We start from the raw sequence: 16,375 nt of genomic DNA, 5'->3' as shown, positions 1-16,375 counted from the left end.
GTTTACTGCTTCAGTGGTAAATACTGAAAGAGATCAGTTAAGCCACTGTCCATGTGTTGATTCTTTGCCGTCCTTTAGGCCTTTGAGGATGTGTACATTGAGCAGAGGAAGACAGTCCGCATCATCCTGGAGTACGCTGACCGGGTTTTCACCTATATCTTCATCCTGGAGATGTTGCTGAAATGGGTGGCCTATGGTTTTGTCAAGTACTTCACTAATGCCTGGTGTTGGTTAGACTTCTTCATTGTGGATGTAAGTACATTTGCATACCATTTTGTTGTATAATTAGCTAATAGTGCAACAACATAATTTATACAAGTCATTTGGTTCTTCCTCCTCATGATGAAATGAATACGCTGATGGTAACCCTCTGCCTCTAGATTTGGATAGAGCTTTAGCTCTAAGATCTAAGCAGTTCAGCCTTGGGTACTGTTTTGAGTACGTTTTCGGGTCACAGGTTGCAAAACAAGTTGCTAGTTTTCTATGTGATATCCAGGCTTTGCTGCAGTGCTTTTGGGACCACATTTGCAGTCAGCAAAATGCTGCAATTTTAAATATTACAGTGGGGGAAATTGGTATGGAGTCAGTGTGGCGTAGAAACACCGGAGTTCACAGAAATTTAGACAGTAAAAGTGGACATATGATATGATATTACTAGTAAATGGATATGAGGGCTATATTTGAAATTTAGGCCTCACGATAGCAGCACCATCACATGACACAATAAATATCTATAAGCCCAGGTACAGTTTAAAGATCCTGTCTAGCTCTGGACTGCTGAGTCATTCATCACACACATAAGGTTTGTCCTTTTCTGTCATCTGTGTGTAGTCAGTTTCTCGCTTGTATTTCCTCCTGTGTCTGTATGTGAAAGAGGAAATTATACATTACATTGCATGCTTAGATTACTTACTTAAGATACAACCAGACCGAACATAGCCAGCTTGGCTAATTGCGGGAAATTGCATGTGTGAAGCACAATAACAGGGGACAGGCAGGGAATGTGGCAGACAAAGTTCTAATAAATTATCTGCGACCTGGAAGGCTTTAACCATGGTGTGTTAACCAATTATGTGCAATGCTCATAAAGTGCAGCTTCTTATTTTACTGCTAGATGTAGTTTCTCAACTGATTTGTGAAACTTGACTGTACTACAGTAGGAAGCATTGCAATGCATTTGCATTGCCAACGTGGATGATGTTTCCACAATGAGCTCATTACAGGAAATGTTGGTGGTGGCTATCAGCTTTGCCATGTTCTGTCTGGCTGTACCCTTAATGTAATGTATTTCCTGCTGAGACAGGAAGTTGAGGTGGGACATTAAACAGCGTAAGATAATTGATCCCATAAACCAAAGGGATATCTAAGAAGAGAAAGTGTTGTTTGATAAGCACAAGGGCAGGATTTTATGTTCATACCTACCAGAGCGTAATGAGGTCACCATGACATATTCACTGCTCCTCCAGAAAGTAACACTTTTCCAGGAACTTAACAACATGATTTTATCATATCTTTAACTGTTGAAGGTCTCAGAATACTGAAAAAAAGACAGAATTTAGGAAATAAAAGAGAGTTGCACTTTCAAAAATGTTGAGTTTAAAGTATAGTCCACTATTTAGTGTGTCCACCATTTTGTGTATTTGCTATCATGCATTGTGCATGTCCTAAACAATGTTTTTCTTTTGTCTTACGATGATTAGTGAACAATTTCAAATATAGCCTCTGGCTTTTTCTTATAATTTAGATTTTTTCTCAGAATATTGAAATTGATTTGCAAACTCATATTTTATCCAGTTGTTCTAATCCTCTTGCATGTATTTGAAGACGTGTTTTACGTTGTGCTAAGTCAAGTATTGGTTGGTAAGTAATCCATTATCCTTTGGCTTGATTGTCCTTGACTGTGCGACCATGTCATATGATGTGGATGCAGTATTTTGTGTTCCTGTTGGTTTTCTGAACTTGTCTTTAGGTCCTTTCCCACACCCACACTCACAGTATTTGGGAGTAGTGAAGTGCTTACTTGTGATGTGTTTCTAGTGACTGCCACAGTGCCACAGTGCCTGTTAGCTGACTGGAACGCACATCCATGGCACAAATACATGGCTCAATCAAGCTCACATTCTTCCATAGTGTGAACAACAAGCAAGAGCAACCACACAGAATTACACCAACAATTAGATGACAGTAAAAACACACACATACAGGAGCTGAGAGGAGTAATACAAATGGAAAAAACAGGGCAATTATCTATTATATATTATATTAGTTATGTGGGAGCAAGTAGGTCCACTGTGCACACAGCATACATAACATATGTTACACAACAGATTTATGCTTTTGTTCTTTTGAAGGTCCCACATTATTCTCAATCTCAGGTTCATACTTGTATTTGGAGGTAATACTAAAATATGCTTATGTCTCATAGCAGACATAGCTGCTGCAGCCGTTTTCAGAGGAGCAGAACAGTCTACGAGCTTTGCTGTTGCCTTCAACGTGTTGCCAGGATCTGATATTAGTGAGGAAAAAACAATGGCGGATAGCAAGGCGGATTGAGGAGGTTTTCATTGGACATCATAAAAGGAATCCAATCTAGACAACATGTTTAACTGAAAGATGGAGCAGGAGAAAACGAGACAGTATGGGTATTTTCTCTGAGATTGGCAGACTAGGCCCACTAGGGACACACATTTATTTTGAAAAGACATTAAAATAAAAAGTGCGTTTTGCATAAGATGGGTCCTTTAAAGCCCTCACCAATAAAAGGGCTGTAGAAAAGACATGGGATCATTGAAATTAAAAGGGGTTTATCCCCTGAAGCACATGCTTGTACTCAGAAAATTCATGAACTATTCTTCAATGAAAGAAGAACAAAGAATGGCCTTTCCCCCTGACTGGTCTTGGCAAGAGTTTTAACTACAATATATAGTTTGCCAATGTAACCAGTTGAAGTTAGACTGTGATAGACAGATGGTTCATCCAATCACCTGCCAAGTATTTTTTGACTTTGCCTGCCCCTTTACAAGCAGTTTCTATGGACAACCTCCCAGATGTTTCTGTGTAGCAAACCATGAATATCCAGGGTAAACTTTCATGGAAATCTGGTCAGTAGTTTACCTTTCATCGACCAAAATTACCTTTCATTTCCAACGGTAACCTTTCACCTGATGGGGCTGTTACACAAAAGGTCAGGCGTGTGACCTTTGTATGTGTTTCTCACTGTTTCTTAAGTTGTAGTATTATCAGATTCTGGAGGGATTCCATTTCTGATCCATACCATGTCTTGTAGAAGCTGGAGATGTCCACTGTTACTATAACTCAGCTGATACATTTGATGGATACGTGATAGAATATGCATATCTGTGCATATTAATATTCAAGGCTTGGAGAGAATATAACATGACAAATATAATGCATTTCAATGCAGTAGCCCTCCAGTGCATACTGCTTTTGTGAATCTTATAGTGTGTAGTCCGCACAAAGGAGGTGTTGATCCAAGCCTGTTAATTTGATTTTATTCTATGGTGTTATGGTGTTGGAATGCATTATATTGGTACTCATGTTAATTTGTCCAAGAATTTCAATATATATAAAAAAGTAATATTGGACAAGATATTGACAGAATGATTTATTCCCAAATATGTCTGTATTTGCCCCAAAAACCACAGCCAAGTCATGTTCTCCAGGTTATGAGGTGGGATCCGGCGCTTGTCAAACACCACGCTTATTCTCCAGTAGAAAATCTTTTATATGCAGCAACCTCAATATATTCTAAACTGGCCCATGTTTTGTGCATATAGCTTAACCTGACTGTCCATGCAAATCTCCACTGTAATGTTGACCTGTCCTCTCTCTCACAGCAGGTGCCTATAACCTTGTCTCTCTTTAAGTTAAGAGAGACACAGCTGTCGAGAGGGACTGAGGGGTCGGTGTTTGAGGGTCCAGGGTAAGGTTTATGTGCTGTGTTGGGACTCCTACTTTCACAGGTTATCCTCTCTCTTCTAACCCTGAAAGTTGTCCTCAACCTTCTGCGTTCTCTTCCCACTTTAAGTAAGATGCTCGCTGGTGTGGAAACTGTACTGTTTTGTACTGTGTACTGTGTGTATATTATTGTGTCATATTGATTTAGTGTTTGTGAATACATCTCTCCTCTAATTTTTTCCCTTCGTTTGACTCTTTATCTTCTCTCCCTCTCACTGTGTCAACCACAAGTTTCTTTCCAGGTGTGCTCACTGTGCTGTTAAGCTGGTTATCACGCTAGACTGGCTTGCCAAACTAAACCGAACACAGACATAAGCAAACAAACACATGAAAAAGAAAAAGGAAAACTTGGGTCACGTACACGTCATTGACTTTTGTCTATTGTAATAACCCCTGCTTAACCTTATGTGATATAGATACATATACTTACACATATAGAAATTATATATGTGCTTATATATATCTGTATATAACCATTCAGCCATCCTTACAGTATATGTAGGGCCCACCTTTCTCTCTATATCCCCTCTAACTATGTGGGCCCTCTCTTCCTTTGCCTCTGTCTGTCCCTCTCCTTCTGTCCCTATCTGTGTAGGTGTCTATAGTCAGCCTTATAGCTAATGCGTTGGGCTACTCCGATCTAGGCCCGATTAAATCACTCAGGACACTGAGGGCCTTGAGACCCCTCAGGGCCCTGTCACGTTTTGAAGGGATGAGGGTAAGAACTAAGATACCAGGCAGCTGGTCCTTCTGCATGCCGATTAAATAAAAGCATCAGCGCATGCTAGAGATGGCAATATAGATGAATTTGAAAAATGTCTCTTAGGGAAAAAGTAAAAGCTTTTATCAGTGAGAAGCTTTTTGCATGGATGCAGATCATCTCAGATGGCCCCTACACATCTGATTTGATTCATCATATTTCATTTCATATAATTTAAATTTAGTGCTATGTTAAGGCAATTTGCAGTGGTTTATTCATTAAAACCTTTAACGCTGCCCCATGCCTTATGAAACAGTAGACCATAACAGGGATTTTGACCTGAATGATGCAACACATTATAATATTTGCTCCGCCTGAAGTATTCAGTACCAGTTGAGGGAACGACTAGAGGTTGGTATGAACCATCACACAAAACCTGTTTAGCCTGTTTAGTCACAGTACGGGATTAATGAAGACTTGATGAACCTGTTGGATACCTGTTAAAGTGTTTCTGAGCTACACCCCAGCTGTCATGTGATGTCATGTGATGACAGCTGACAAATAAATAGATATAGAAATGTGTGTGCATGATCAGTTAAACAGTGAGTGTTTATTTTACAGTTATACATTATGCACACGTTTGATTAATCTGGAGTTACCCGTGGGCACAGTTTTCCAATTCCAATCATTTTGATACCATGTGACTCCCGTAGAGCTGTGTACTGAGCTTTGCCCGAGAAAGACATATATTGTCGTTACAATGACAATTTGGTCCTTCTAATCACTATTTGAATGTGTGATGGGTTGAATCAGCCTCTGGTTGTTGTTGGGCAGAAAAATAAATCTTGCCGGTGTCTAAGCTCAGCATCCTCTGACTGTCATTCTGCCTCAAGTGTCCTGTTATCTGATCTTATCACAGTTTGGCTTTGGCATTGTCACACTGGAAGATCAACAAACTTCTGGTTGCATAACTTCCCCCCCCCCTCGCCATCCTTGCTCACCACTCCTCAGTGAATGTCATCACCATGATTTTCATGATCACCATTTTGCAGTAGTTATATTACCTGATTAACTATGGGTGCTTTGTCTCTTATTATTATTATTATTAATTGGCACACTAAAATGAAAAGAAAACCTAGAAAGCTCTGACATTTGATGTTTGCCTATATTGTTTTGATTTATTTGGCTTTCTGTTACCATGGCCTCTGTGTTCTGGAAATGCACATTCATGTGGTATCCTCCTTATGCTCATAGTTTTATGTCCTCCAACATGCCCACACTGCCTCAGTGCAGAATAGGTATTATAAGTCACACACTTATGCGCTCAATTGGCAGTATTTGTAAGCCCGTGGCAGTCACATGGTCACTGTTTGGGGATAGTCGGTCATCAAATGCATTGTTAGTCACATTGTCTGCTACAATTAGTGCTGGCATAGTGAAACATTTATGATTGTGTATGATCCATACATCATTCAATCCTAGGTACAGTATTTAGATATCTAGATAAAGAATAATTGCACTTTATAGGGCTGTAATAACATATCATGGCAAAATATAATGAAATGGGGTAATACTAATGTGGAGCTGAAAATGGATACAATGCAATTCCAAGTAAATGCCAGAGGGTGCAATTATCATTCATTAACGCTGAACCAACTGCATGAAAAATTTTGACAACCTTGGAGCCTTAGAGAACATTATGAACCTACTCCAGAAATGTGAAGTGGAGGTGCTTAAAGCATGGTATATGGTATAAGGGGGAAAATCTTACTCCATCCAAGTTCACAGAAATGCTCTTTATCTGCACGAGCACATTGTTAACTTGGCACTTTTATTTTTCTGTTTCGTTTTGTGCAGATAAAAAAATTATTTTGTCAATTCTAATATTTAAATTTTCACCAAAACTGATAAGAAAAACAAAGTTTTAACCATGGATTATTGGGACTAATTAAAAAAAACTGTGTTGAACAGTCACAGTTTGATTTTTACTCTGCCTTAAAAATGTCCCTCGTGAGTCAAACCATGAACTCTGAATTGTGTGTTGTGCACACATAATTCAGAGTTCACACCTAGAGCCTCTAATGGAGGGAAAGAATGTGCATTTCTATGTTTGTGTGTGTTGATGTTCGTATGTCTAAACACCTCCATGCAGCAGGTCTTGCGATTGCTGAGTCACGGTGGCTCTGTTTCCTTGCTGTTCTCCTCAGGTGGTAGTGAATGCCTTGGTGGGTGCAATTCCCTCCATCATGAATGTGCTGCTGGTGTGTCTCATCTTCTGGCTCATCTTCAGCATCATGGGTGTCAACCTCTTTGCTGGAAAGTATTACTACTGTTACAATGACACCTCAGAGGAGAACTTCCTTCCTGAGGACGTCAACAACAAAACAGAGTGTTTCGCACTCATTAATGCAAACTTCAGTGAAGTCAGATGGAGAAACGTCAAGATAAATTTTGACAATGTGGGCGCAGGATACCTGGCGCTCCTGCAAGTGGTGAGAAACCTTTGCTTTCAATCCCATTTGTTTCTTTCCTCTAATATCAAGTGTTTAACCCGTTCTCACGCAATGTGTCTGCCACTTTACAGGCAACATTCAAAGGCTGGATGGACATTATGTACGCAGCAATAGATTCTAGAAAGGTACGCTGTTTGCGGTTTTTAAGTCTGACTTCCAGATCGATGTGCAGTAGTGGAGCTTTATACAAATTTCCCTTTTGTCACGTTACAGGTGGAGGACCAGCCTGTCTACGAGGACAACTTGTATATGTACATCTACTTTGTCATCTTCATCATCTTCGGCTCATTCTTCACCTTAAACCTCTTCATTGGTGTCATCATTGATAACTTCAACCAACAAAAGAAAAAGATAAGATTTATTTTCCTCACTTTCACTTCCTCAGAACAAGCTGCTTTCAAGATTATTTAAAGGATTAGTTTGACATTTTAGGAAGTAAGTTTAATTGCTCTCCAGAGTTCAGTGAGATGAGAAGATTGATGCCGCTCTAACGGGGAATTTTATAACTTTTAGACAGTTAACTGTTTCTCACTGTTTGTACTAAACTAACCAGCTGCTGGTGGTAGACTCATATTTACTTTGCTCTGAATATGAGCAAATTGCAAAATGAAGTCAAATAAACTTTGGATTAGTACTGGAATGAGAGACCTAAATCCTTACAGATTGTAACCAAATTACTTTTCCCCCTTCACTTTGGAGGTCAGGATATCTTCATGACGGAGGAGCAGAAGAAATACTACAATGCCATGAAGAAACTAGGCTCAAAGAAGCCACAAAAGCCAATACCCAGGCCTCAGGTATATGTTGTTTTGCAGTCTTAATCTTCACCGCCAGGCAGATGTGTAGTTACATTTCTAAACAATAAGAAAAATCTTATCTAAATCTAAATATCCCTTCATCCTCAGAACAACTGCCAGGGCATGGTGTTTGACTTTGTGACGCAGCAAGTGTTCGACATCTCCATCATGATCCTCATCTGCCTCAACATGGTCACCATGATGGTGGAGACCGATGATCAGTCAAAGGAGACAGAGGAAGTGCTTTACTGGGTCAACTTTTTCTTCATCGTTGTCTTCACTGGCGAGTTTTTATTGAAGCTCTTCGCGCTGCGTCACTACTACTTCACCAACGGCTGGAACATCTTCGACGTGGTTGTGGTCATCCTTTCAATTGTGGGCAAGTATTCAAAATGGTTCATACACTGGACAAGGAGTGTGGCACAGTTTAATTATAATTCATTCATTCTAAATTTCCCATAAAAATGGGCTTTATGTGCATTGCACACACAGATGGTTTAAAGGGTAACTAAACCTCAAAAATAAAAAGATATTTTGTCTCTTTACTCGATTGGTAGGAAGCCCTGCAATTTATTTAGTTGTTGAGATGTCTTACTCTATACAAGAGAGCTGATTTTGGTGCTCACAGCATTGAGCAATTACATTTGAAAAGCTCAACATCTATAGAGCAGTAAAATGTGATCAGATGAGTCAAAATGTCTTCACTGATTATATCCATTATATAAAGTATTATATGTTAAGACCAAAAAGTAGTACAACTAAAATGCCAAAAATTAATTGTGAAAGATGTAAAGTAAATCAATTTTCTTTTGATCAACTGATTATTGTTTTTGGGCTCCATGAACAGCACCATGTTTCTCCAGAAACACTATCCTCCATTTCTAATAATCTACAGACTTCACTGTGAAGCCCTATAAAGCAGTTGATAGTGCGTTCTGTTGTGCTCCTGATTTATTCCCCAATTTGCACAAAACTATGAATTTGCTGTTCTTAGAGGCATAATAGTGTAATGTGTATAAAGTAAAGCAGGCAGGGGTCAATGTTTCAGTATCAAAATCTTATTTTAACCAAATATATGTTGTCTCTTTTTGCTCCCTTTTAACTTCAGGAATGTTTCTGGCTGACCTGATTGAAAAGTACTTTGTGTCACCAACCCTCTTCAGGGTGATTCGTCTGGCTCGTATTGGCAGAATCCTGCGTCTCATCAAGGGCGCCAAAGGGATCAGAACTCTACTGTTTGCCCTCATGATGTCACTTCCTGCTTTGTTCAACATCGGCCTGCTACTTTTCCTGGTTATGTTCATTTTCTCCATCTTTGGCATGTCCAACTTTGGCTACGTGAAACATGGGTCTGGAATTGACGACATGTACAACTTTGAGACCTTCGGCAACAGCATGATCATCCTGTTTATGATCACCACGTCAGCTGGCTGGGACGGCCTGCTGCTGCCCATTCTGAACTACCCTCCGGACTGTGACCCCCGACTGGAGAATGCTGGCACCCCGGCCACAGGAGACTGTGGCAACCCATCTGTGGGTATCTTCTTCTTTGTTATGTACATCATCATTTCTTTCCTTATTGTGGTCAACATGTACATCGCCATCATCCTGGAGAACTTCAGTGTGGCCACTGAGGAGAGCGCCGACCCACTCAGCGAGGACGACTTTGAGACCTTTTATGAGATTTGGGAGAAGTTTGACCCTGATGCCTCCCAGTTCATCACCTACGCCAAGCTTTCTGACTTTGCTGATGCACTTGAACACCCACTCCGAGTCCCTAAGCCAAACACCATTGAACTGATCGCCATGGACATGCCTATGGTGAGTGGTGACCGCATCCACTGCCTGGACATTCTGTTTGCCTTCACCAAGCGTGTGCTGGGTGACAGTGGCGAGTTGGACATGTTGAGGCAACAAATGGAGGAGCGCTTTGTGGCAGCCAATCCCTCCAAGGTCTCTTACGAGCCAATCACCACCACTCTTAGGCGCAAGCAGGAGGAGGTGTCAGCCAGAATCATTCAAAGGGCCTACCGTTCCTACCTGGCTAGGCGGGGTTTTGTCTGTAAGCGCAAACCAGCCAATAACAAAGTGGAGAATGGCGGGAACAATCAGGAACAAGAAAAGAAGGAGGGCACTCCCTCAACTGCCTCCCTGCCCTCTTATGACAGTGTAACCAAACCTGACAAGGAGAAACAGGATGACAACAATGAGGGCAAGGGAGGAAGGAAAGAGAAAGCAAGAAACCAAAAAGACATCAGGGAATCTAAATGTTAGAGCGTTGGAATAATAATCACAGTAATAACAATAAAAAACATAATAATGTAACTTCAAGCAAAGCGAGAGGAAACTCACCCACACAGATGTACAGATTATTTCATTTGCAAGTCAGAAAAAATAATATTCAATAATTTTGTTTACAGACTTCATTCTTATATTGATGCAGAGGGAAGCAGCTTGGTCTGTTACAGCTTGAAGACTCCTGAACTTCACTCAAACCAAACATAATCAGCATACTGTGTGACATTGTTGTATCTAGACTACTGATGTTAACAAAAGGGAACGAAAAAACAGACAAGGAAAAGGCTGTGTCTGCTGAAAGGCAGATTGCTCACTTACCACTGGTCTACAGCAAAGACAAGTGACTCTACACCAAGAGGTAGAATGAGAAAAACACTTAACGAATTCAGCACCTGGATGCAAGTAATGGATTCCTATGGAAGACAGTGTTGTGAAGGAAAAACACGGATGCTGCTTGATGCTGAAGAATTGTCCTCTTAAAGCAGCCAATGAGTGGTTCTGTGTCATTTAGCACTGAGCTGTACAGAGGAGCAAAATGACACACTCACTCTAAAAGAGCAAACAGAAAGATGACTGGTGAGTTTGTGACACAAATGACAGAGAGCGTTGGGAATACTTTTCTGTTTTATTGAAGCTAGAAATTGTTCATTTGAGCAGCAAAAATGCAAACAGACAAAAAAAGAACAATATTCAACATTTTGCCCATGTCACTTAACTCTTTCACTCATTTTATCTTTGTTATACCCACATCAAAATGCTTTTTTTTTACATGGGCTTTCACACCAATTGGTTAAGGGTCTGTTTATTATGGGGTCAACTTGGGCCAAGGGCTTACATTTACTCAGAAAGATTTCCAAACAAATACATAAATAATTGTGCTTGTTCAATGCATAGAAATGACTTGCATGATGGCATGTTTTGATCAGAAATCTTGCATGAATTATCATAGTCCACAAGACACTAATACTCAGACCACAACAGTGGCTCGACTGTAAGATTGAGACATTGTCAAAAATTTGAAAGCTCAGAGTTCAGAGTAATTTGTTTAACAATGATAAGAGATATTGGGGTTGATAATCTAAAATGGATCTGAATTTGTATCTCATGACTCGACACGTTTCAAATGAACTGTGTTTAAATTGTTGCCTCTATAGTCAGAAGAATGGAATATGTTGGTGAATAATACCGTGATAGAGGATCAGTGGGTGAAATCCAAACAATTATTTGCTGCTCTGGAGATTTTGAGTGTGTAAGATGTGGAAACAGATGTCTGCGTGTGTCATGGGACTGAAACGTTTGCTAATTTGGACTGAAATGTTTTCAAGGGCGCAACTCTTTGAAACTAAAAAGCTTATATTTATCATTTGTATGCACCTATGTAATGTTCCATACCATCTGCCTTTAGTTTTTGTGTGAGCGGGCATTTTGGGAGTCCTGTTGTCGGTTACAAGTGGTTTGTGGGGATTTCACAGGTATGGCAAACTCTTTTCTATTTCTGATGTTTCTCTCTGGGTGGTTAGACCTTTCTGAAATCATTTGAAGTCGTGTAGCTTATTTACATGTGTGTATGTTCTTTATTTTTTTTTATTATTATTTTATTCCCTGATGTAATTTTCTTGTTTTTCATTGATCTTGGGTCTTTTATTTTACACACATAAGCCACATTTAAGATGATATCGAGTGAAATGGTCTTGTGCTGGAACATATTTGTCGGGGTTAGTAGTATCCTAATTTGATGAGAAACAGAAAATGATGGGTGTTGAGAACATTGTGTTTGGGAGAAGCCAAAGAGATCTGCCTTGTTATCCCTTGTTGCCCTTTGTCCATGGAGTGGGATTGGGTGAAGTATGCCCTGCCCATTCAGTTTTTTCGCTGTCATTATTAGACAGAGAGACCCTAGAAATGTATGCAATGCTTGAAAAATTCATCCCTTTTTCTCAGGAGATATTATAGATGTACTATTATGAGCTCTGCAACAAAATGCAAGTGAATGTGATGGGAGTATTTATGAAATCATGTTTTACTCTTTTGTGTTTTCTGCCATGATGATGGACAATGATCTCGGCTGGCTGCCGTACTTCGGCAGCCACCCGGTCAGAGGCCAGTTTGGCGCTTCCTGCTTATAACGCTTAGAATTATAGGGCTAGAAGCATCTCAGTGAATCAGCAACATTTCGCTTGCTTGTAATGGCAGCGTTTATATTAATAGCAGATTACATTTGTGGTTAAGTCATTATGGACTGTAGTCTGGTCTCAATTAATTTCAATAAACTAAATAATAATGTTGACCCCAATAGCAATCACAGATACAGGAACCACTGTGAGGAGATGTCATGAGAGTGAATTGGGATATGTTGGTTTGAGCAGCACATTTCTTTCAGTATTTCCGAAGCAGAAGTGGCATGCTCAGTGGATAGGCCCCAGATTTCAGTATTTAACAACAAGTGCTCTGAGCCTCTCATTTGCCATTATTCTTCATATTGCTCTACTGCATAACAAAATACCAAATAACCAACAGAGCACTGGATGCATTCTTATGGTACTGTGAGCCCACACCACAGCTTTTGCACTTCCTGTTGTGCAGTGATGTCACTTCCTGTTTATGAATAACTCCCTCATCCGTTCTCAAGTTCTATGGTCCAGTTGCTGCATGAGATCTCCAAAATCAGTGTGGGTGTTAACTTGAACCAAATAAAACTCTGAATGATAAGCATAAAAGCTACTGCCGTCCATTTTCTCCCAGATCAACATGGATATACAGATGCGTGTTACAGAAAGAAACCTAAAAAATAGATACACATACATCCATTCGGGAAAAAAAAAAGTAAAAAATAAAATAAATATAGTTCAGGCTATGTTCTATACGGCACAAACTGCAAAAGCTAAGAATGGACTTTTTAAGAAACTATAAATATTGTAATATATTATTTTCTTTTAACGGCATGTGTAGTTTTTTGTAAATACAGGATTACTTAAAAACTACAGCTATTAATCTAACACTTAATATTAATAACCGTACATAGAATGGCTTCCAGCTGACACCCTTTGTCACACTTGTTAGGCTGTGACACATTTGTTAGATGGAGTAGATTTTTTTGAGTCACTTTTCACTAAAAAAGAGGGGAGAAAGCTAAAAAAATCTATACTAAAAAGCAGAAATTGTATTTAAAACTGTATAAATCAATACATACATATACAGAGCTATATTACATATATATTATATATATATTCTACCATATATATATATATAGTATATATACTCTCCTGTCCACTCCTTGCATTGAGGTGATACCAGAACCACAGAGTGTAACTGATCATGCTTCTTTCTTTGTGTGGTATGTTCAGAGAATAACCAAAACTCTGGCCTGCCCAGGACTTCTGCATACTGGGCACCAGCGTACAATGCATGGTGTTGTACTGGCTGCTTGCTGAGATTTGTGGAGCCTGCCTTGGTGAGAGGATTGCACTACCAGCATACCCTTTTGTACATGTGTGAAGATGTCTTGCCCCTAGTTTCCTATAATGTTCACACAAAGACACACGGCCGCAGACAGACACACAGAGACACACACATTCACACGCACACTCGCACGCACACACTCATAGCCTTTTTGCAGGCAACCGCTGATGAACCAGCGTGCCCCAGAATGAGCCACAGCTCACTTTGTGTGACAAATTTTTGCTCGTTTCAGCTCTAACCCTCCTCCATGTTTCCCCTTAACACACTGCTGCAGTTTGGAGTTGACCTTTAATTTTGCTGTCACTTTCAATATGATATATCTAATGATTTAAGGGTTAGTTGTCTTAACTGTCTGTGTGTTTGTTTATGGTGCAATATCTCTTAACGGCACGTGCCTTTTTAGCTTCCTATTTAGTCTGTCAATAAAATCAGCAAAGAGGATCTCAAAACCCATGGGAGTGAATCAAAATGGAGCACGATAGAAACATTGTATTGAGTTCAAAATTAACTTGTAAACTGAAAACTCACCACCTAGATTAGACTGTCTGGACTAACATCTTGTAGAGTCATGTAGTACAAGTGCTCTCTCTGTATGTTCTGTTTACTGGCTCTTGGGCTAGTAAGAGAACAGCTTGCCTTCTGTTTTACACTTCTGTTCATTTCCAAATGTTGGTTTACCAATCGGTATATGAGGCCATTCTTTTGTAGCATGACTGAGATAAATTTCCTTTCTTTCCTGAAAATAGGCTAACTGAAAAAAAAAAAAAAAAAAAAAAAAAATCTTTTGACTGTCATTATCTCTTGCCACTAATACAGTCAGAGAGAGGACGTGTGTTGCACAACCACATGGGACAATTAAATGAGAATCAGTGAAAGAATATCTTCATTTGAGCACGAATCTATTTCCAAACAATAAAGCAGCCTTCCAGTTACGCCTCTGGCTGGTGTCGTTTTTGGATGTGACATTAATGACTGTCACTGTATCATGCAGCATGTCCGCCATGTCTGATAATGGATGTTTTAGTTGCTGTTTAACTACCTCATTTACTCTGAGAGAACTGTGAGACTTTAAATGGGTAAGCTCTTTAAGTGATATGGTGCACTTTGACAGTATAAGGATGGTGATATTGTTGGGTTGTTGTTTTTTTTTTTTTGGTAATAATCACAAAAATTGCTTGTATATGTTGCAAACATGGCAGATAAAATGCTTGAAATCCACACAGGGCAGCGAAGGACAGACTCAGAGAAAACTACAATCTGTTTAGGTTTGGAAACAAGAAGACAACATACTTCAGAAGTACCTAAATCACATTGTTTTTGGTCATGCTTTAATTATACTTGAATACGACTATTGTTTGAGTTAATGTGGTTGGGTGTGCCATGGTGCAACAGCACTGAAATGACTGTAAAAGCAGGTGTGTGTGTGTGTTTCTTTCCTTCCTTCCCCCTCCGCTGTGTGTGTGTGTGTGTGTTGGTGTGTAAGGTGGCGCACTGAATGAGGGAGGGAGAGGGAGGGAGTTAGGGGGGGGAGGGAGTAAGCAGAGACAGCACTGCAGTGCAGATAGATGAATGCAGTGGCCTGGGCTGAGTCAGCAGCATGTTCCCAATAGGCTCAGACTGTACAGTGCACTGTATAGCACCTCCTTACCCACAGCAAGCAAGCAAGCAGAGGCAGAGCAAGCTACGGCAAGAAGATGAAAAGTAAATGAGAACAATGAACAGGCGCACACAATAAACAGCTAGTCTGTTGCTATGGATTTATCCTTCACCTCCTACCTGCAGTGCTGCATGTGTTTTCAGTGCATCACGTATTTTGTACAGTCTGATGCTGTCCCTTAGACCAGGTTACTGACAGACATAGGACTATCAAAAAATGCTACTGTTCATTACTAGCACTCTCAAAAGATACATTTTTACATGGTTGGGAAACATTCTAGCTGTGTAATTTATGTGATTTTAAGGACACAATGTGCAGAAGTTGTTGATTTCTATATTCTGTACTTCTAAATGTGTGGCTTTCCTTCATAGACGTCATCAAAATGTCCAAATGCTGCACTTACACACATGCTCTGTCTTGCTTTTCCCCTTCAGGTTTCTGTCCTCCTTGCATCCGTCCGTACAGCAGGACTTGGTTGCAGAGGTGGGACATGGATTAAGTAGGACATTGGTGTGATCTGTCGGGCTGTTCGGGGTGGGACCGAGTTTGCGTGTAGGAGAGGGGGAGACCGAGGGAAGAAAGTGTGACAGTAAGGGATACAGAGAAAGGGGGATTGTGTGTCTTTAAGGAATCAATAACGTGTAATCTGCAATATTGCCGTGATCAAGTATCTGGGTGAGGTTGTGGTTTACTTTGTCCACACGTAGTTTTTCTATTTCTGCCACCATGCAGACGATGAGTGGAAAAGAAAAGGGTGCATAGATCAAATATATCTCCACAGACCCCCTTTTGCCCAGTTCAATCACTGTGTATTATCGTCTTAAATTCAGAGCTGAGTTGATTCTCACATTATATTAAGCTTTTCTGTGACCCAGCTGAGGAAGGAATGCTTTGAATTGGTAAATTTAGCCACAATGGAATAAAAGATATGTCTTGTTTATGCCTTTTAATCCCTGGTTTGGCCTGTCATAGA

The 16,375-nt window shown here is 40.0% G+C and overlaps 1 protein-coding gene across 1 annotated transcript in view; it reads left to right on the top strand.

The window, feature by feature from the left end:
* The window catches only part of scn8ab (sodium channel, voltage gated, type VIII, alpha subunit b), a 43,819-nt gene extending 32,026 nt beyond the window's left edge, over positions 1-11,793 (top strand). The window contains exons 20-27 of the mRNA XM_070847999.1: positions 79-252; positions 4,574-4,696; positions 6,886-7,170; positions 7,263-7,316; positions 7,405-7,542; positions 7,884-7,988; positions 8,097-8,367; positions 9,097-11,793. Coding sequence (XP_070704100.1) covers positions 79-252; positions 4,574-4,696; positions 6,886-7,170; positions 7,263-7,316; positions 7,405-7,542; positions 7,884-7,988; positions 8,097-8,367; positions 9,097-10,262 — 2,316 coding nt within the window. The 3' untranslated portion in view covers positions 10,263-11,793. The remainder of the gene's footprint in view (positions 1-78; positions 253-4,573; positions 4,697-6,885; positions 7,171-7,262; positions 7,317-7,404; positions 7,543-7,883; positions 7,989-8,096; positions 8,368-9,096) is intronic.
* Positions 11,794-16,375: the final 4,582 nt, after the last annotated feature.

Source organism: Pempheris klunzingeri, chromosome 2 (genome assembly GCF_042242105.1).
Source record: "Pempheris klunzingeri isolate RE-2024b chromosome 2, fPemKlu1.hap1, whole genome shotgun sequence".
Taxonomy (NCBI): Eukaryota; Metazoa; Chordata; class Actinopteri; order Acropomatiformes; family Pempheridae; genus Pempheris; species Pempheris klunzingeri.
This window is presented reverse-complemented; position numbering and strand designations above follow the sequence as displayed.